This window comes from Rousettus aegyptiacus, unplaced genomic scaffold, assembly GCF_014176215.1.
Source record: "Rousettus aegyptiacus isolate mRouAeg1 unplaced genomic scaffold, mRouAeg1.p scaffold_m13_p_5, whole genome shotgun sequence".
Classification (NCBI taxonomy): domain Eukaryota; kingdom Metazoa; phylum Chordata; class Mammalia; order Chiroptera; family Pteropodidae; genus Rousettus; species Rousettus aegyptiacus.
The window spans coordinates 76,425,522-76,446,198 of NW_023416308.1; the positions used below are offsets into that span (position 1 = coordinate 76,425,522).

General features: G+C 52.2%; 1 protein-coding gene across 7 annotated transcripts; it reads right to left on the reverse strand.

Annotated features, from left to right (window-relative positions):
* Positions 1 to 1,687: 1,687 nt before the first annotated feature.
* Positions 1,688 to 20,443, reverse strand: P2RY2 (purinergic receptor P2Y2). Of its 7 annotated transcripts, none has more exons than XM_036221084.1 (3): positions 20,188 to 20,443; positions 10,054 to 10,147; positions 1,688 to 5,092 (listed from the first exon to the last, which is right to left on the reverse strand). In XM_036221084.1, the coding sequence occupies exon 3, from the start codon at positions 5,089 to 5,091 to the stop codon at positions 3,958 to 3,960; it is 1,134 nt and encodes a 377-aa protein (XP_036076977.1). In that variant the 5' UTR covers position 5,092; positions 10,054 to 10,147; positions 20,188 to 20,443; the 3' UTR covers positions 1,688 to 3,957. The 7 variants fall into 7 exon arrangements, with proteins under 7 accessions (XP_036076977.1, XP_036076976.1, XP_016017084.1 ...); XM_036221083.1 differs by having other exon boundaries at positions 10,054 to 10,232; XM_016161598.2 differs by lacking the exon at positions 20,188 to 20,443 and adding an exon at positions 19,741 to 20,172.
* Between the last annotated feature and the right edge of the window lie 234 nt (positions 20,444 to 20,677).

Here is a 20,677-nt window from a genome sequence, read left to right on the forward strand (position 1 = left end):
GCATGTAAACGCTTATCACATGCCAGGCACTGTTCTAAGTGCTTCATGTGTGTTAACTCAGGTAAAACTCTCAATGCCCTACATGGGAGGCAGTGCCTCCTTTTAAACATAAGAGAATCGAGGCACTGTAAGATTAAGTAATTTGCCCAAGATACCATGGCTGGAAAAAGTGGAGACCACATTCAAACCCAGCTGGTCTGAGTGTAGAATCTGTGCTCTTAACACCATCCTTGGTATATAGCCTCTCTCATCTCAACCACATGAAGGGTTACTTATAAACCCTCCTGCCACAGGGGTTGCAAGTGGCACAGGATATTAGAAGGGGAACTAATCTGGGCATCAGGTGGACCTGGACTCAATCTCAGCTCACCCACTTATTGCCTATGTAGCCTGGAACCAACTGCCACTTCTCAGAGCCTGTCCCCTTGTCTACAAGGGGGAGAAGAGTGTCTATTTCACACAGTTGCAGTGAAGACTAAATGATATAATGTTTGTGAGAAAGTCTGGCTGGTGCCTGGGCATGGGTTAGTACACGAGTTTCCCTTCTCATTCGCCTGACTCTAAACAGATAAGGCCAAATCTGCCGTGACAACGGTGGTAGCCTGACCTGGACCTAGACTGGAGCAACTATGTCTGGGGAGCACGGTGTTCAGGGCCTTTTCTAGCCTTGGAAGGTGAGAGTGGGAATGTCCTCTGATGTTCCCCCCTCTCTCCTGGGCTGTGGGATACCTGTCAGAGTACCTGGTGCCAGGAACTCTGCCCTGGTTTCATGGAGCTTATCGACAACAGCTGCTGTAGGCAAGTTAGCAGGCATTTACTCCCTTCACCCTGCTACCCCCACCCCCCGCCTTTCTGCCTTGTGTCCTTGGCTTCAGTTCTGTGGCTCTGTCTACCTGGGGTGGGAAGAACTTGGGTGGTGAGGGTGATGGCAGGATTCCCACAAAGGCACTGACCTGCACTAAAAGGAGCAGCCTGAGCCCCTGGCATATGTCCAGGCGCCAGGCTCACCCACTGATTGACCTTGGGCGAGGCCCCACCCCTCTTCAGCCTTGAGTCTGCAGCTGTGCTGAACAATCCCTGGGGTCCCTGTCAGGTGGCTCTGCCTTTTCACAGTGGCCTTCAAGAGTCATCAGCCCCAGGAAGTGATGTCAGGGTGCGGGGGTGGGAAGGTAGGGAGGGGACAGGGAGGCCCAGAGAGTAAGGAGATATTTTGAGAGCAGGCAGTCCCCCACGTCACTGCTGGACAATGGTCTAGGGCCGGGAGTGGAAAATCCTGCTCTCACTTGGGCTGAAAATAGCACAAGGCAGCAGTGTCAGGAAACTCGCTCACCAAGAGGGTGGCTTGGGCACTGAGCTACATGGCCAAATCTTTAGACCGAAGTGCTCGGCAGTCCAACTGGGGTGCAGAGGTGGGATCCTGGGCCTGGCCCTGATTCCCTTAGGGTCCCCAATCTCCATCCCTATTAGTGCCTCCCACAGGATTAGATGGTGAGTCAGTCCCCCCACCTCATCCCACCCTATCCCCTAGGTCCTGAGTCCTTAGAAATCTGCAGGCAGCTGGTTTAAGGAAGCCTTCCTAGGGCCAGATCATAGTGTTGTCTCCATGTGCCACGGGGCCCTGGGGTTTCAGGGTCTCCAGGGAAGCTGCTGGAGGGGCGGGTAGACAGGATGTGAATGGAATGAGAACTAGGGAAACTTGGGCCTGTATTGGTCATAGCTCTACCCCAAACCACCAATGCACACTCAAGAGTCCCCAAAGTCATAATGTATAACTCCTGCCTCTGGGTCAAAGCAGAGCTGAGGGAGTCAGAGCCCAGCATTCACACTCCTGGCCAGCACAACATCCTATCTGGGTAGGGTGTCCCTATAAACTGGGGTGGGGTTCAGCCTGAGCAGCAGCTAGTAGAAAGGGGACAGGCTCCAGCCTGAAGGAAAGGCTCAAGGATGGTCTGTAAGAGGTGGTTACAAAACAAGTTCATAGGAACTCTGGTTACATTAACAGAAGTATAGAACCTAGAATGTGGGAGGTAAGCATTAAACACTACTTTGGGCAGGTCACCCACATTGCACAATGTAGAATAATCATTTGTGTTTGTGATGGCTTGTGATGGGTTCCTGTCATATGAGGGAACTGTGGAGTCAGACTCTAAATAGAGCAACCCCTGGAGGTGCCCCATTTTGCCAAGGTAGAGTGGGAAGGGTGGAGAAGTTACAGGAAGCAGTGGAAGTGTAGTGAGGAAAGAACCTTCTTTCAGGCAGAGTGGGCCCACAGGGCAAGGGCTCTTCCAGAGGCCGAGGGAGTGAGTCCTTATCCTTGAGGTTAAGAGTGGGGCCTGTCAGCTCTGCCCTATCTCTGCCCAATGGCTAGTGGACCCTGCCAAGCTCAGCTCTACAAACCTCCAGAGTGGTCCTGGCTGGACTCAGAACCTGTCACAGATGAGACCCATCTCCCTCACACCAACCCCTGACCCAGCCTGGGCATTAACCATGTAGCTGCATCTTCCCAGGAGGCAGAGGCCTGGGTAGGAGAAGAGTGAGTCTCTCCCATACCACTCAGTGCAAAGGAAACCTCATGATTAGGGGAAGGAGGGAGCCCTGATTTGGCCTTCTTGTGACGTGGCCTCAGCCCCATTCCTGCCTTGAGCCTGGGTACCTCTTGCCCAGCCTGCTTCTAGTTCCTGCACACCCTGCTCTCCTGCCCCCATGTCTTTGTCCAGGATGCACCCTGAACCTGGATGTTCTTCTCTGATGAACCGCTTTTCTCAGAAGCTACAGCTCAGGAGTCCCTCCACCCCAAGAAGCCTTCCCTGTACCCCTGGTCCACAACCCCAATGACTCCACGTTATCCAGTGGTGTGCTAGAGCAACTTGTACCTGCTGGCAAGAGCCAATTGTTAAATTTTGAAGAACTTTGCAGGAAGGTTGGTAATCTGAAACTGGCTATGGCAGGAATATTTGTACCACAGTAATTAACAATGCTACAAATAAAGTCTCCCTCTCATGCCTCCCCCTGCCCCAGCAGGCCAGTTAAATGGTTTAACGTTTATCAGCAATTGACTGGTCATCACCATTAAGTCATAAACTGGGGGATCCCAAGGACCGGAACCCCACCTGACTCCTCTCTGTGCCCAACAGAACCAGCCACGAAAGCCAGTTAGCTTTAAAGTGGGGGATGACCTGGGGTCTGGAGAGGGGATACCTGATGTGAGACCATTGCTGAGGCAGCCAGTGGGAAGGCAGGTGGCAGGTGAGAACAGGCTGGAGAAAGGACCCTAGTGTGGTTGGTGACGGCTATCCTCTGGCCACAAAATAGGGCACAGCTCAACAGACAACAGCACTTTTAGTATAAGTTATAACCTCAAACTGGCTCCCGGCCCAGGGGAGACTCCAGATGGGTTTATGACACCAGTTTCCAGATGTTTTTCTTAGGCTGGGGATACTCCTCATTGCTAAGTCCACTGTGGCACCCAGATATGCCCTAGATCCCCTGTGGGAAACTCTGGCTTAGCCCTGACTGCTTACCAGGGTCCTCTGGTCAGCCTGCAAGCCCACCCATCTCATGTAGCTCAGGCTCAGGCTCTGCTCTGCGACCTTGGTATGTCTCCTCTCTCTCTGGGCCTGTTTCTCCATTTGACTCGGTTAGGCTGGGCTCCAATCTAGATACCTTGGCAGACACAGCCAGCTATTTACATGGGTGAGTCAGGCCACTGGCAGCATTGGCTCTGAACCCTTGCCTTTCTTGAAACCTTATCCCAATGGCGATGGGGCTGTAGGGACCATTGAGTTCTCTGGACCACAGAGAGTGTCTTGAGCCCCTGCCAAATGACAGAGCGTCGGGGTCAGGGCTTCCCGCATGAGTCACATTGGTCCATATCTGGGGAGACCTTCCCATTTGAACAAGTCATAGTCCCTACGGTCCTCCCAATATAAACTTGCACAGGACAGATGGGTTCAGGTTCTATAGCCGGATGTCCTTAGTGTTCCCGCCACCAGTCGGTGTGGACTCTGTCTGCCTGGAGTCCTCACTACTGGCTGACTCATCTTCTGTCTTGGTGTCAGTTCTGCGAAACTTGTGCAGGTCCAGCCTGCGGCTAGCCCGGGCAGTAGGCATGGGATTTGTGGGCGGCTTGGAGTCCCGGGCAAAGCGCACGAGCCTCTGCCCAGCCAGGAAGTAGAGCACGGGGTCAAGGCAACTGTTGGCGCTGGCCAGTGGTCGGGTGATCTTGTAGGCCATGTTGATGGCGTTAAGGGTGTGGCAGCTGAGGTCCAGTGAGCGGAAGGAGTAGTAGAGGGTGCGGGTGACGTGGAAAGGCAGGAAACAGAGGGCGAAGACAGCCAGCACCACAGCAATGGTGCGTACCGACTTGCGCTTGGCCCGCGGCAGGCCCCCTGCAGTCCCATAGGCTGGCTTTAGCAGCCGCCGGGCCATGAGCACGTAGCATCCCAAGATGGTGGCAAAGGGCACCGCGAAGAGCAGGCCCAGCATGACGGAGATGTAGGCCAGGAAGTGGCTGAAGAGCTCGGGGGCTGAGGTGTCATGGCAGGTAATGCGGCTGCCACGCACACTGGTGGTGACAAAGTAGAGCACGGGCGCTTGGCAGGTCAGCACCAACACCCACACGGCAGCTGCCACACGGCGGGCATAGCGGGCCCGGCCCCAGTGCAGCGAGCGCAGTGGGCGCAGGACACCCAGGCACCGGTGCACGCTGATGCACGTGAGGAAGAGGATGCTACAATAAAGGTTGGTGTAGAAGAGGAAACGCACCAGCTTGCAGAGCAACGTGCTGAAGGGCCAGTGGTCGCGGCGGGCGTAGTAATAGACCAGCAGCGGCAGGGAGGCGGCGTACAGCGCATCCGACACGGCCAAGTGGAACATGTATGTAGTGGAGGCATTCCATGTCTTGAGGCGGCACAGGAAGATATAGAGCACTGCAACGTTTAGACACAGCCCGAGGACGCATACCACACCGTAGGACACAGGCAGCAGCACGTACTTGAACTCCTCGTTGAAACGGCACTTGTAGCCCAGTTCATCCCCATCCCAGGTGTCATTGATGGTGCCATTCCAGAGGCCCAGGCCTGTGGCCATCATCCTGAAGGGAAAGGGGTGGGGCGGGGAGAACAGTCGTCAGCGTCATGACCTGGGATCAGCAGGGCGGCCTGACACAGCACCTTGAGGGACCCCAAGTGCTCAGATTTCTTTGGTTGATATCTGGCCAACTACGTGAAAGGCCTTTGTTGCCATCTGACCTGGCTCCCTGGACTCAGAGCTCGGAAGCTTGGAACCTTGAAAATGCATATGATTCATAAATATCAGGATCTTATAATTCTAAAACTTTAGAATAGGGGTAGGCAAACTACAACTTGAGGGCCAAATCCAGCCCACTAGTCTGTTTATATAAATCAAGCTTTATTGGAACACAGTCATACCCTTCTGTTTACAAAGGGCTGAATAGTTGTGACAAATGCCATCTGTTCTACAAAATCTAAAATACTTATTATCTAGCCTTTTACAAACGCAGTTTGGTGACCCTGCTCTAGAACCTCAGGAGCACCAAGTTCTAGGTCTGGAATTCTGAGCTTTAGAATCTGAGCATCCCAGGAGGTATCATTTTAGATTCATAGACAGGGGCCTTCAAGGCTGACTGGCTCCACTTCACATCCAGTGACTACTGCCTTCTGAAGCATTCCTGGCCAATGGATGGTCCATACCTTCCTGGAGGCATTAGAACTTTCTTTCCTTTAGCTCATCCTTCCTCTCTCTGGGGAGGTTCTGGCCCTTTGCCCAGTATTTTGGTATTTGAAGGAGTATTTCTAAGGGTCTCCCTTGTTAGTCACTCATTCACTAGCTCAGCAAATACTTTTTCAATACTTTTATATTCTGGCATTTTCTGCATCCGACAACAGCATTCCTTCTTCCTGGCCTGTGAGGGTATCAGATGGGACAGTGACCCTCCTGAAGATTCTAGGGAAGACTGGGGTGGAGGTAGGAGAGGAGGTAGCTGAGAATTTCTTTTGTGGGACAACTTAAGCTTCCTCCAGGCCTACCCAGCTTCTCTTCCACACAATCACTATCTTGAGGGTTCCCTAACTTGTCCTTAGTGGGCATATAATACACCACAGGGACTGACTGCCCAGCAACTTAGAGAACAAGTTGTACACTTTCCTCCTCTCCCCATCCCCACCAATGCCACCATTAAAAGCTGTCTCTCGGCTGGGAGGCAGGGGACAGATATCTCCGTCTGGAAGGCAAAGATCCCAAAGGTCTCAGAAGGTAGGCTGAAAATCCTAGCAGGAGTCCTAGGTGGGTGGGTTTGGGAAAAGCACAAAGAATAACTTTCAAATAGTGTGAAGGGGCAGGGGGAGCTGACCTTTTTCAAACCCCACAACTATGTGTGCTTTATAAATGTTATTTTATTCCATCCTTAGAACTTACTTCTGGGAGTCAGGTTAATATGCCTGGTTTTACAATTAAGAGGCCGAGACACAGATCAGTCAAGTAATTTAGCCAAGGTCACACAGCTGGGCATGGGCTACAATTCCTATCCGGGGTACATCCCAAGGAAGACGCTGTAAGAGGAAGGTAGTAAACAATCTGCGTATGGGGGTATGCAAGCAGAGTCTGCAGAAAAGCTCGTGCACACCCTGTGTGAGTATCTGGGAGGACAGAAAGGGAAGATGACATCTGAGCCCTCCTTACTCTGAAAATCTGGGGCTGTACAATTCTGTTCATTTTGGAACCTGGGGTTCTAAGAGGCTGGGACTTGGGAATTCTGTAGGGCCAGCAACATACACTCCTTGAGACCCTAAGCTTCTTGCCCAGTATGGTCTCCCAGCGGAGTTCAAGGCCTCTGAAATTGAGATTAGAGTGAGGGGGGCTGGACTGAGGGACACATAGATTCTTCATTTCCCTTCTTTCCCAATACCCTGCCACCAGATCCCTGTTTCCTGTTGTCAGCAAAGATATAACCAGGAGAAAGGGTGCCTATACTTGTGACTTCCCTCCCATGGACACAGGTTCCTTGTCAAGGAGTCAGGGTGGATCCAGGGCGAAGAGGCAGAGAGAAGCCTATGTGGCATCAAATTGAGAGGGGGCAGGTATGGAGGAGCTCTGTCGGGGCCAACTTGCTGGAATCCATCTTGCCCAGGGCCAGGACTCAGGACTGGCATTAAAGCATTCTCTGCATCCCACCCCTGCTACAGGCAACCCAGTGTCACCTCCACCCTTGCTGCTGGAGCCTCTGCCATTATCCTCTCCGCCTCCAGCCTCAATCTCCCGCAATCCAGAGGGGTTTTGTAAAAGAAAAAGTCATTCTCCTGCTTGAAACAGTCCATGGCTCCTGCTTGCTATGAGGAGAAAGTCTAGTCTGGTATTGGAGGTTTTCACAATCTAGCCTCTACCAACTTTGCCAGCCCCAACCATCTTCTGTGACCTGCAGTTTCCTGAATGTGCTCAATGCTTCTCTCTTCCCAACCTTAGTTTGTATTGCTCCTTCAACCTGGAATCCATTCACGCCCCTCATATCTACCTGTCAAAATTATAACTCTTTATCCTTCAGCGGAGCAAACTCCAGTGATTACGAAGAGCCTGGCCTCTGGAGCCAGATCACCTGTGTTTCCTCATCTGTAAAATGAGGCGATTAATGGAACCTGTATCACAGGATACCCATGAGGATTCAGTGAATGATCTGTGTAAAATGTTTGGAGCACTTCCTGGCACACAGTAGGTACACTATGGTGTTATGAGCTTCCAGGTTCAGCTCAGATGTGGCCTTTTCCTGAAATCTTTGGGATGTTCTCTCAGGTCACTGGTGGAGGATGACAGGTCTTGAACTGGAGGCTGTGGACCAGGTGACTGTGGTGAGCAAAGGGAGTGATGCTGAGGCCCAAGCTGGGACTGGGCCTGGGGGCCTCTGAGGGGAGAGATCTGAGAGCTGTTAGGGAGGGAGGCTGGAGAGACTAGCCCAGAGAAAGTCTGGGTGAAAGAGGGCAGGAGAAGGAGGCGGCCAAGGAGGGGTCTGGGAGGAACAGGAGTTGGGACAGGAAGCATTTGGTGTCAGACATGGTAAGTGTGGAGTGCTTCAAGGGGGTATGGTGGACGCAGGGATGGGGCTGGGACACTTTGGGAGGTCAGCTGGGAGTTGCTGGCTCACAGTAGCTGCAGGAGTATGGAGGCCCGAATGTGACACTGGGGACCTGTACAAGGCCACATCCTCTGCCCCCCACCCTGGGGCACCAGCTTGGGGTGTCTAGCCCTGCCACAGAAAGCCAGTGACATCAGGTATTTCCTGCCCTTCCGAGACTCAGACCTCTCATGGGCTGAATTCCCTGGCCTAGGAGAACAGTGGTCCTAAAACTTCCCTCATGAAGTTCTTTTCTTCACTGGAGAGGGGAGAGTGGCCCCCTCTACACTCCGGACAGACACCCAGTCCCACCTGGGAGATGCTGCTTCCGCTCCTGCCTCAGTGCTAAGGCCTGGTGGGTCTCTCCTTGAAGTGGGGGCCAGGGCCCTCATTGTCCCTTAGTCAACATCCTATTGCTCTGCACTATGCTCTTGTTAATCACTAACAGTGGAATCTCTGACATAATGAGAGGGGTGGAGACTTCCCTAAGCCTCTGGTGAACAGTGAACAGAGAGAGCTGCCCTTTCCACCTGTTTTAAGACATCCTGGCCTCCACCCTCCCAGGCCAGCTGGGGATTCCATCGCCATGGCCCCCATCCAGACTGACCCTGCCCATTCTCTCCCTACAGAGGCTGGCTCACCAACCTGTGAATACATCTTTCCTGGCCCCTCAGCCCCTGCTTATGGAGATAGACAAGTCCCCAACCTCACTGCCTATTCTGACCTCTGATGCCCTTGGGGCCTCATTCCCTGCTCTCTGAGACCAACTCCTGCCTAACTTTTTCCAAAACCACTTAGCAGCCCCCTGGTGCCCAGTTCTGGCTGGCTCTGCCTGAAGAGCTCCTAATCTGGAGAGAGATGTGAGCTGAGCCATGTAAGTGCCCTGCCAGGCTTCCCTGCCTTTGTTCGTGCTATTCTTTCTGCCTGGAAAGCCTTTCCAGAACGCACCTACATTGCACTCCATGCTGTCAATCCCTCAAGGCTCTTTTCAAATGGCACCATTTCTCTAAAGCTCTCTTCCTAATACCCTCCCAGGCATTCCTCACACACCGTTAGTAATTTATCCTTTCACCCTCTACCCAAACACACGTTTCAGATGCTTCCAGAGAGCTGGGTTCATCTGACTCTTTTCTTTGTCCCTATCATCCAGTGACAGGCCTGATCCAAAGCAGGTATGACATGAATAAGAGAATAAATGAAAGAGTGAATAAATTAATGCATGAAAGCAAAAGGCTAAGGGAGCCCAGAGGAGGCTGAGCTTTATGACCACGGCTCTCTTTTTCCTTATACCTCTGAGAGCTGCCCAGAGGACAATGATACCTAAAGTTTTCTCAGCTGCTGACCATACGTGGCCAGGAGTTACCCTAGCCCTTCTGGAGCACAGACCACCTAAGTCCAGCTTCTGTCCTAGACAGGCCCCTGGACTATCTTTCTCTTAAGAGCTGCAGAGGCCCTGTCCGTCTCTTAACAGGCTGGGGGACTGCCAGGGGGAGAGAAACCTGACCCACGCATTCTGAAGATGGATCGGCTGCCTGAGCCAGCCACGTTCTTTTATCTTACCTATCTCTAGCTCAGATCATAGGCCAGTCTTGGTCAAGAGCTCCTGATTCTAGAGCCCCGCCCCCTCACTTTGTAGGGGCCAAGCCTGGATTGATTAGCTTCCATGCAGCATCTTCATTTCATTCCCCATCCTCACTCCTCAATAGCTACTGCAATAGAGGTTAAGCTGTTTGTTCAGGGTTCAAGGTCACACTGCCAGGAATTGGAAAAATTAAGCTTGACACCCAGGGATGTCTGGCTCTGGAGTCTAAATTCATCACAGCCTGGGATGAGGGATCCCCTTGATCTACCCTCCGTTCAGTGTATACATATGCATGCACGCGCCTGCCCCAGGCTCCCAACCAATGGGCACCACCCTTGCATGCCCGTACCTGACCAGCCCCTGTGCTTGTCGTCAGGATACTCAGCACCTGCTCCGGTTCATCATTCACGAATGTACATGCCTGGACAGGGCTGCAGGGAACTCTGTGGGAAACAGGAAAAACAGGTCCCCCGCCTGGGGCCACACCCAGCTTCCAGCATTTCTCAGGGCAGGCAGTGCTGAGGGCTCCTGAGACACAAGGAGGTGGAGATGGCATGGGCTCTTGGTCATGGGAAGTCAGCTAGGCTGAGCCCTCCCGAGGTCCCCTCCTCTTCTCCAACTTTGGCTCAAAAGAGGCACATATGCGACCTGGTGTGCTTGTCCCGGTAGGGATGTCTTCCGCCCACCGCACCCTACCCATCTACCCTCAGCTCACACACTCTGGGGATGGTTGTTCTCAGCTTCCTTTCCCAGAAGCCCCCTTTCGCAAGAAGGTGGTTCTGCCAGGAAACGTCTCCCCATATCCTGCAGAGCTGAGCTCAGCCTCCAACACCCTTTTCCTTGGTCCTGGTTCTGTGCTTTAGCCCCACAATAGGAAACAGTCAATACCCTCCTTGCCAGGTATACACTTGACAGTATTTCAGCCGACATAATTTTGTTCAAGCTGGGTCTTTATATCTGGAATATGCCACCCCCCCAATCATTCCTCTATAGGTGTTATAAACACACATGAACAAATACAAGTATGGATATGCCTAGATACATAGCTACATAGAGACATGCACAGTCACACTGAGATGTACATGCAGTGCACACACACACTATCACACATACACAGTCCAAGTCAGGGCCTGGGACAGCCTTTAGAAATCACCTGTACCAAACCCCTATTTGACAGAGGAAGACACTGAGGCCCAGGGCCTCACAGTAAGTCAGGGACACAGGCAAGATCAGAACTCAGGCCTTCCAGATTCTGGTCTTTGTTTTTGCCTTGCCTGGGAGCCCCTCACACATACCAGACACAGGGGTTCAGTGAAGGGACGGTTACCTGGTAGACTGGACTCTCTCTGTGTGGGCAGGCTCCAGCATTCACCAGAACCTCACACGTATCACAGGTGAAAAAGAACATTCCCCTCCTTTCCCTCTCTCCTTCATTTCTCTACAACGAGGGAGTGGGGTCCAAGATAGCTGAGGCCAGGTCCCCAAGTTGGAAGTGCAGTGCAAGCATGAGGAAAGTGGAGAGAGGAGATGGGTGGCTGCAGGAATAGGCCTTGGGGCAGGGGGGCACTGGGAAATACCCCTGGGTCACTGTCGTCCTGGTGTGCCTTGCCTAAGGAGCCTCAGGCTAACCTGGGCCAATGGACTGGTAGCTATGTGCCAGTCTGCTCTACCTTGGGTTCTCCTTTTCACCCTACTCCGCCCAGGGTCACAACCTGTCTTCTTGGGAGGTGCCTCCAACAGACTAAGGTGGAGCACGGCACTTTCTCAAAGCCATTCCCCGATTTCTGAGAAGAGTCTCCACCATCCGTCCTTCCAGGTTTCAAACCTCCAATATGTCCTTGACTACCTCTCTCTTTCCCACCCATGTGAAACTCATCATTCACCAAGTGCTGTCAGTTCAGCCAGTGAAGTGGCTCAGAGATGACACGTTCCTCCACCTCGTGGACTTTGGCTCGAGTTTCTCCCCCACATTGCATCGAGCCCCCACACTGGTCTCCTTGCCTCCCCCTACCTCCCGCCCCTCCTGTCCATCTTTTATATTTCTTAAAACATGAATCTGAAGGGGACTAAGGTTTTGCCACCCTGAAGCTGCCTTTTTAGGATATTGATTTTAAGCCGTTTATTAAGAAATAAGACTCAGAAAGAACCTTTGGCTCTCCCCACTTTCCTGCTGAAGAGATTCAGATAGAAAAAGCCTGCTTCGGGAAGGAAATCTTAGGATATTCACCTTAACCTATTTCGAATTATGTCTAGTAAATAGGAGGGTTTCAGGCAGCGGCCTGCTAGCTAGATACCCATTGTGTCCCATTGCTTTTGAGTTGCTTAGCGAGAATTTGCCTGCCATGTGTGTTCTACTTTTCCTCAACTACATGCAATCGACTACCTGTAAATTGCCCATTCTCATGTCTGAAATCTAAGATCCCATTCCCCCTTTTCCTCCTTTGTCCAAAATGTCACATATATCTAATGTCGCCTCGCTGTCTTTGTAATTTTCATGCTTATGTGAAAATGCATATGGATTTAAATTTTGATTTTTTCCTGTTAATCTGTCTCTGTTAATTTTATAACTAGCCCAGCTAGAAGAACTTAGAATGTGAGAGAAAAAGTACTAATTTTTTTAGTGCCCACAAATCTGACCACATACTGTGCAGATCAAAACCCTTCCATGGCTCCCTATTGCCCTCAGGCTACATCCAAACTCCTGAGCCTAGCACTCTAGGCCCTGATTGGTCCCTGCCACCCCTCTAGACAGTCTACCTTCTTTGTCTCCATCCTCATCTTCCTGCCTCAAGGACAGCAAAAGCAGTCCCACAGTCATATCTTTGCTCAGGGGCACCCTCCCTTGTCTTCTAACAGTGATATCATAACAAGAATTGAGTGCTTTCTAATGCCAAGTTTCACATTAGGTGGCTTCACAGACCTCTTCTCATTAATCCTGAGATGCTTAGACAAAATAACTTCTCTAGAGTCATAAACCTAGCAAATGGCAGAGTATCCCTGGTCTATCTAACTTCAAGAGCTGTGCCCCTGACTAGTAGTACCTCTTTCCCTCCAAAGCCCAGGATCTCTCCTCCAGGAAGCTTCATGACCAGCTCTCTTTGAGCCCCGAGGCCCTGCTTGTCTGGTCAGTTCTCCACCAGGGGGAATGCCCTACAGGCAGGGCCCAAGGATCTACTCTTTCTGGTACTGTCCAGGTATGAAGCAGCCATGATGGTACCTACCTCACAGGTTAAAAAACAAAACAAAACACTAATGCCAGAAAGGGTAGCACAAGGTCTCACTCAAGGTCACCAGTGAGTCAAGGGCAGAGTCAAGCCTAACATGTAGACTATGGGCCTCATTGACCTAGCTCTGCCTCTACTATATGCTGGGTCTTTCTCTCTGTGGCCCCAGGCTAGTGAGCCTAAAGCCAGAGCGAGGGCTGGGGCAGTTCCCAGGCCAGCTGAGGAATGTCCAGGGTGGTTAGACGACATTCCAGCTCCTCTGCTGGGGTGGCTCTGGAATGCACCCGCTTGCCCATCCACCTGACTGGCCTTGCCAAGCCTGGAAGGGTAGAGTGACCTGTCCCATTCTGGAAACCCCTGTTGGTTGCCTCTGCTGGGGGTGGGGTGCTGTGAAGAGAAACAGAGAACCTGGACCCAGAATACCATGGAGGGGTGGGGAGGGCGCTGGGCAAGTGGGAAACCCCAGTTCTGCCATTCTCAGCTATGGGACCTGGACAAATCTCCTCTCCACAACATAAGTCTGAATTCCCCTGCAACCTAAAAACAGTTCCTGCCCCATAAGTTTGTCGAGGTTGTTAAAGGAGATGATTTAGATTAATCTTAAGAAGTAATTAAAAGAAGTATGATTTCAGCAGGTGGAGAAAGCAAGGAAGATGGGGGTATCCTAGGAAGACAAGAGGGGTAGAAAACTCACAAAAATTTTGGGCAGAGTAGCAAGGTCACAGCAAGACAGACCATAGATCAAATTTCCCATACCGAAAGCCATCCTGAGAAGGGAGAGCAGTCCAGGGACCTTCAGCAGGAACTAGACCCAGCCATATTTCTTCATTCACTAGTTCACTCACCCACCCTTTAAAGAGGTTACCATATCTATGCCTGTCCCTGGGCAGGGCACTTGGGGACTCTGCTGTGGGTCACTGTCAAGGTTGATGGGGGAGAGGGGCGGGATTTGCACATGGGAGAAGACCTAGAAATAGGTAATGAGAACTCAGGTTGATTAGAGCTGAAGGAAGCAGAGGCAACAGGGCTGAACAGCCAAGAGGACCCCTAATGGGAATGAGAAGGTGGTTGAGGAAGGCTTCCTGGAGGAGAGAACACTTGACCTGCATTTTGGAAGATGGGTAGGGGTCAGTTTACTGGAGAGAAAAGAGGAACAGAGTGAGCAAAAACCAAGGCAAGAGATCACACTGTATGTTTTGGGAGCCGTCAGTCATCCCTGTGGACTGAAGGGAGTGGGGAGGGCAAGGCTGGGTTGGAAGAAAAGAAGAGTCTTGGAAGTTATCCTCTGCCCCCTCCCAAATACTCTCCCCAGAGCCAGGCCAGTGAACCCCCAGCCTTGCCTACAGTGCTTTCTGCACCACGAGCACAGGGGCTGGTCTGGGGAAATAGCTGAGGGGGTAACCTCAGATGTTATCGACAGGTGCTGTTACAATGTAAAGCCTCTGCAGCCTCCTCCAGGAAGTCCTTGGACTCTGTAGCCTCTTCTGGAAGCACTCTTCCTCTTGGGAGCCCGGAGGATCCTAGCTGGGGGAGTCACATGTTGGGGTTGAGCTCAGAGCATCCGAGTATGTAGGTCTCAAATCAGCCAGGCTATCCCTCCCACCTTACAGATCAGAAAACCAAGACTCCTTAAGAAGAAGCACCTTACTCAAGGTCTGGTGTTCTAATTACAGTATTTTCAGTGTAAGTTTGAGCACCTCCACCCCCACTTCAGGGCAAGACTCCAAACTACCTGTCCCACCCCTGACCCTGCATGGTCCAGCCCAGCCCAGCACAGCACAGAGCTATAGAGATGCGCTGCTAAAGTGAAGCAGTTCAGAACAACAAGATTCTGGACTCCACATCCACCTATCACTTCCGGATGCCTCCAGCCAGACTCAAGAGGCAAGAACCCTGGGTTTAAGCTCCATCTTAGAACTCCCATGCTGTGCAATCTTGGTCAAATTGGTTCTCCTCTCTGAGCCTCTGGTGCTTCATTGGCCAATTGGGGAGGATCACTACTACAGAAGATAACTCGTGAAGAATGAGTAAGACAAAAGGGCAGGTAGGTGCTCTGTGGGGCTAGTGAATCATGCACTGTCCTGATGTGGGGGCTGCAACTGCCTGACACTTCTCAGTAGGGGGCCCTCCTGAGCGACCAGCAGAGGGCTAGGGAAGGTTCCTGGAAAGGGCTGTGATCAGGCCTGAAGAGAAGCAGAAAGGGTCCAACTTAGAAGGAAAGAGGGAGAATGGAGAATTCAAGGTATAAAAAGGGACAAAAGTATAGAATAGGATACAACTGAGTTGTGATTCTGAGACTGTCTCACTCTGAGCACTTCCAGGATTCTGAGTTCATTGGTTCTTACAGTCCAGTTCCAAGAGTCTCTGGTCCTGGAGTAAATGCTAAATGTTTTCTTAATTCTGTTACTCGTTGCTTCTGATAGCCTTTGGTTTTGAGAGTCTCAGAACCGCAGGAGTCTGGACTCTCAGAATAATACAATCATAAGTCACTTTCAGAAGAGCCACAAAGTCTCAGCAAACATTTGCCAATGCCCCCATGTGCCTGACCTCAGAAAGACCCTTCAAACCCAGACTTAGATCAGATTTGGTCAGATGCTTGAGGAGCTCCAATTTGGATAGGGAGAAAGCCATAGACATGGACCAAGTCTACTCGGGTGATAAAGTCATGACCAAAGGAAGCCCAGAAGCCATGGAGCCCAGAGTAACCCCTAACCAGTAATGAGTAAGACAAGAGGTGGTCAGGAAGGGATTTTCAGAGGAGGGGTCACTTGAGCTGGGACATGATAGACAATTAGGAGTTTGTCAGGTGGACACAGAGGTAGGAGGGCATTGAAGGCAGAAGGGGGAGCAGGTACAAAGACTTAGTGGTGTGATAGTGTGGTAGGGGTCATGTGAGGCTGGAGTGGAGGGTTAGGTGGCACATAATTGGGTCAAGGAACTGCGGAACTCACATGAAAAGGCTGGAATGCCAGGCTGAGGAGCTTGGCCTCTATCCTGAGAACAGCGGGGAGCCATGGAGGGCTTAAGCGGGGAAGGACATGGTCAGATGCAAAGATGTTGCCACATAGAAGGTGAGTAGGGTGGGGGAGCCTCCTGTGAGGCAGCAGGAGAAGGAGGGTCATGTGGGCCTCAAGAAGTCTGAGGGAAGCCCTCCTCCCACACTCCAGTGCCGTCAGTGCCATTGTCACTACAAAGACAGTGATAGGGTAGAGGGCCAAGGAGGAAGTAGTTGCCCAGGAGGACCCAGGCTGTACACCCTCCCAGTAACTAGACTCCTGAAACCAGAAATGACTCAGGCCTAAGAGATGGTGTGGTGGGGGAGTGGAGAAAGTCCTCTGCTCAGAACCAACTGTAGCCCTCCTATGGAGCAAGGCCTTCTTCCTTTATACACCCGCTTTCACCTGGTCATTCATTTCCCAAACACTCACTGACATCTCTTTTTGCCCAACCTGTAATGGGTGATGTAGACAGAGAGAAAGCAGGCCTGGCCTGGCCAAGTCCTGCTACTGACCCTCAGGGTCAGGATAGGCCCCCAACAGCCAGCGTCCCCTAGTCGCGCTGAATAGTCAGGGGAGGCCAGGCCAGAGAACACAAAGGCAGCGCAAGAGGAAGGTGTAGGCCAAAGGGTACACCAGACAGGCCCGCAGAAGGCAATTCAGGTAGAGAAAACAATTTCACTTGAGACATCTCTACCTCTTTTCACCAGACCAGCAAGATTTCTCTGGTCCTGAGGGCAGGCCTGAGCAGGCATTATCTGATCAGCAGCTAGGTAATGAGGCCACCAGCAAGACCAAAGACAGATTTTGAGGGCAGAATCCAAACTTCCTTCAGCCTGAAAGCCAGAAGACCAGGCCTTACCCAGATGGGGCTTCTGTCTCGAATGGGCAGAGATAAACTGAGACAGGTGGGCACAAGCTGCAGCTTTCACCTCTGCTTTGTGACCTTGAGCAAGATACTTTCTGAGCCTCTATTTCCTCATCTGCAAAATGAGATAATTCCTGCCTCACAGAGTTCGTGGAGGATAAAATGAGGAACATTTATAAATTTTACTAATAAACAGAGAGGGCAAGGGGAGAGGAAGGCAGTCAACAGTCAAAATTCCCCAAACCGGCATAATCTCTTTTTATTGCACCCACGTTCTATTATTGTCTTCAAAATGCATTTAAGTCTATGAATATCACACTTCTCTCCTGCGCATTGCACTTTACAGCTTACAAAGCCCTTTTCTGACTACTGCTATCTGAAGAATCCTCATAGTGACCTTGCATTTAAAGAAGCAAGAATCATCATGCTCAAGTTACAGATGGCAAAACCAACACCTAGAGGGGCACAGTGGCCTCTCTAAAGACAATAGCCAGAAAAGAAGCCAAATCGAAGCACTCACAGAGTCGCCCATTAGGCCTCAGTGATGTTCTCACACTTTCTTAGCTGGTGCTGGGGGATTGAGAAGCCTCAGAACCCTGTGTTTTCTGTGAGGAAAAGGACAAGAGTGGAGGGGCCGTAGCCTCACTCTGCAGGCCAAGCTCGATAGCCGCTTATGAGGGTCACCCACTGTGATCCTCCAAACCCTCTGGCCTCATCCCAGGATAGTCCAAAACAAGAAGAAGAGGAGAGTGGCAAACCTTCCACATCAGGGCCTCCCCACTCACAAACTCTCAGCATAGGACTTGACGGGCTCCTTTTAGAAGCCGGCAGGGAAGGAACTGCCCCAAGGTCACCCACCAAGTTGGGGGCAGAGCTGAGATGAGATCAATCATTGGTCTCCTGGGGAAGGGAGAGTCTTAAGTGTCCCCACATTCCTTAGCAGAAGAATCTGAAGGCTCAGGGAAGTGTTTGGCCAAGTGGACAAGGGCTCAGAGTTTAAATGCCTGGTGGGTCTGGTGTCAACAACATAAATGTCCTGACCTCCATGCTGTTGGCACTACTCAATCCATTTTCCATCCTGCAGCCAGAGAGATCTTTCTGAAATGCTGCTCTGACCATGACTCTCCCTCACTCACAAACCTTCCATGGCTCCCTATTGCCTTCAGGATAAAATCCAAGTTTTCAGCCTATATACTTTGGGTCCTGTAGTGCCTTGGGATGCACTGTTCTGACACCCTGTGCCACCCACTCTGATGATCTGATTCTGGTTTCCCCTTCTTTGTAATGACATGGAGTTCTACTATAGACAGGCCTTCATTGGGGAATCCGGGGACAGGGTGCAGGGGAGAGAAGCTGCTGCTACTCTCTCAGTATAGCTCAGCCCTGTGCAGGGTGCTGGCAACACAGAAATGAGCTCCCGTTCCTGCCCTCCAGGGGCCTCCGACCTAGAGGTTGGACAAGAGACAGAGAGAGACCACGATAATCCAAGGTGGGATCAGGGCTATCAGCACTGGGACTTTTAAGAGCCCAGAAGAGGCTTTAACCCAGCTGGGGGATCAAGGAAGGCTTCCCAGAGGAGGGGATATCTGAGTTCGGCCCTGAGCCTGGGTAGTTCTCCAACTGAGGAAGATGAGGATAGGAGGACATCTCAGGCAGTGAGAAAAGAATATGCAATGGTCCAGAGGCAAGAAACTGCCCAGTGTGTGCAGCGGACTCCATGTAGTTACTAGTGGTAAAAGTCAGGTGGGAGAATGGGCTGAAAAGGTCATCAAGGATCAGTTCTTGGAGCACTGAGTCCTGCACTAAGGATTCAGGCTGGAAGTCCTGTGAAAGTTTAGCCCAGGGAGGAGAACAGTTGGGATATGGGTTTCCAAATGTTCCCTCCAGGGACCGACACCACCCCTATTCCCAAGCTGCGAGCCCATCTAAGAGGACATTGGTGCTGAACATGACCCACATATCGGCTTCTCAAGAACCCTCATGTTTTACATTATTGTTATTTCTCTTTCACAGATGAGGCCACTGAGGCTCAGAGAAGGGATGTGCCTTATCTAGGGTCACACGGCGGCCAAGGCAGGATTGGAATATAGATGGCTTTCTCCAGAAAGCTTTTGTGGGCTCTGTCTGTTCAAAGAATCAACTTTGCAACCACTTCTACCCACAGATAACTGAGACTTTACTGGGGCTTCACCCTGGCCCTCAAAAGCTTGCCATTATTCCAGTCTAGATCCAAAACGAACCAGGCACTTCAGACTGTGGGCCCAGGGAAGCGGGGGATGCCATGCTGAAAGGAACACCTGCCACCAGCCCTACAGACCCCAGACTGGCAGTCCTAGTGCACGGCAGGGCCTGCCTGCCCTTGGGTCTGACTCCAAGGGGGTCCCAAGCCTGCTGCTGGCAGCCCTAGTTAGGGAGTGGAGGGAGGGCATTACCTTTCTCCAGACTGACCCTTCCTACAGCACTGCCTGCCAGATTAAAAGTCCCCTGACTGAAGCTCAATTGTCCTTCCAGGCCACTGCCCCAACTCCCTCCCCTAAGTTTTACTGACACCAGGCAGGGGCTGACCACCCCGAGTTCCCCTAGGGCGAGGGGGCGGCACAGGACTGATGGGTTCTCGGGGCGCCATCCTCAGAGCACGAACACATAAACAAGTTCAGCTATTCACTCCGCCGGGGCGCACGAGCTCACCCGCCAACACACAGACTTCTAAATACGCTGACACACACTCATCGGGGTATCCGTTCACACTTCCCGAGAGCTACGCTCCAGGGGAGACAGAGTCCGACCCCTGGACCCTGGCGTGCTTACACAGGCTTGAAACTGTATCTCGCTCGGACAGCCACACGCGCGCGGCTCTGCCTGCCCAGCGCCAGCAGGCACTGCTGCCTTCCTGGCTGTGCCCGCCCACCTCCCCGGCCTCTAGCCCCTCCAGGCAGCGCACCCCTCACCTCCGTGCTCTCCTCCGGCAGCGCCGCGGCCACCGCGCCCGGGTGCCAGCGCCTGCGTCCCTCCGCTGCTGTAGGGATCCACGTGCCAGAGGGACCAGCCCGCCGGCCGGGTATAGCTCCCACCCCAGCCAGGTCAGGTGGGGGCAGGCGGACTCTGGACAGACCCTGGCACCGCCCCGTCCCTGTCCCGACACACAGGCTGCCACCGGCTCGAGATGTTACCGGGAGCTATTGGTGGCTGGGTCAGCGTCTCTGCCACTAGTGTTGTGCAGGGAGGGGCCAGCGGCGACTGTCCTACCGCCTGGCCGTGGTTTTCAGCGACGCTAAAGTTTTGCAGGTTTGTCTGGTGCCTGTGTGGCTCCTGTCGCTGCCCTCCGGGAAACCTTGCCGTGAACCTCTGCCCTCTCCTCCCAAGGACCTGCTCAGAGCGCCACGCTGAGAACTCACCTCCCTCGCTTGAGAGCCTGTGGGGGAAGGGGAAAGGGCGCTCCCCATTGCCCTAGGGAGGAAATCCAAGCGTTCAGTGCTTTGTCTCTCTCCAGCTCCTGAGAGGAGGGTTGGAGGGTGAGGTAAGGAGAACCTCCCCTAGCTCTCTTTGCTTAATCTTGGTCTGAAAGAGTCACTAGAAATTTCTTGAACACCCCACTCTCTTTGGTCCCTCATCTTAAGACGTTTCTCTTGAGCTGCTGTCTCAGACTACTCCAGCCACCCACATCTCCCTTCTTTGCCCTTAACCCTGCTTTGACTGCCTTTGGTGATCAGAGACCCTATGTCTGCCCCTTTCCTCTACTGTGAGCTCCAGGAGAGCAGAGACTAAGTCTGTCTACTTCCTACTGTGGTCTCAGAGGTCCCAGGAGTTGTTGAAAGTGTGAACAGATAAATGAATGAACCCCTCCCCCACCCCCACTTTCTGGTCTAGGTGTCAGGAGAGTAGGTT

What these genes read in the sequence shown, in the direction of transcription:
- P2RY2 (XM_036221084.1), bottom strand. Translation starts at nt 5,091, where the DNA reads ATGATGGCCACAGGCCTGGGCCTCTGGAATGGCACCATCAATGACACC.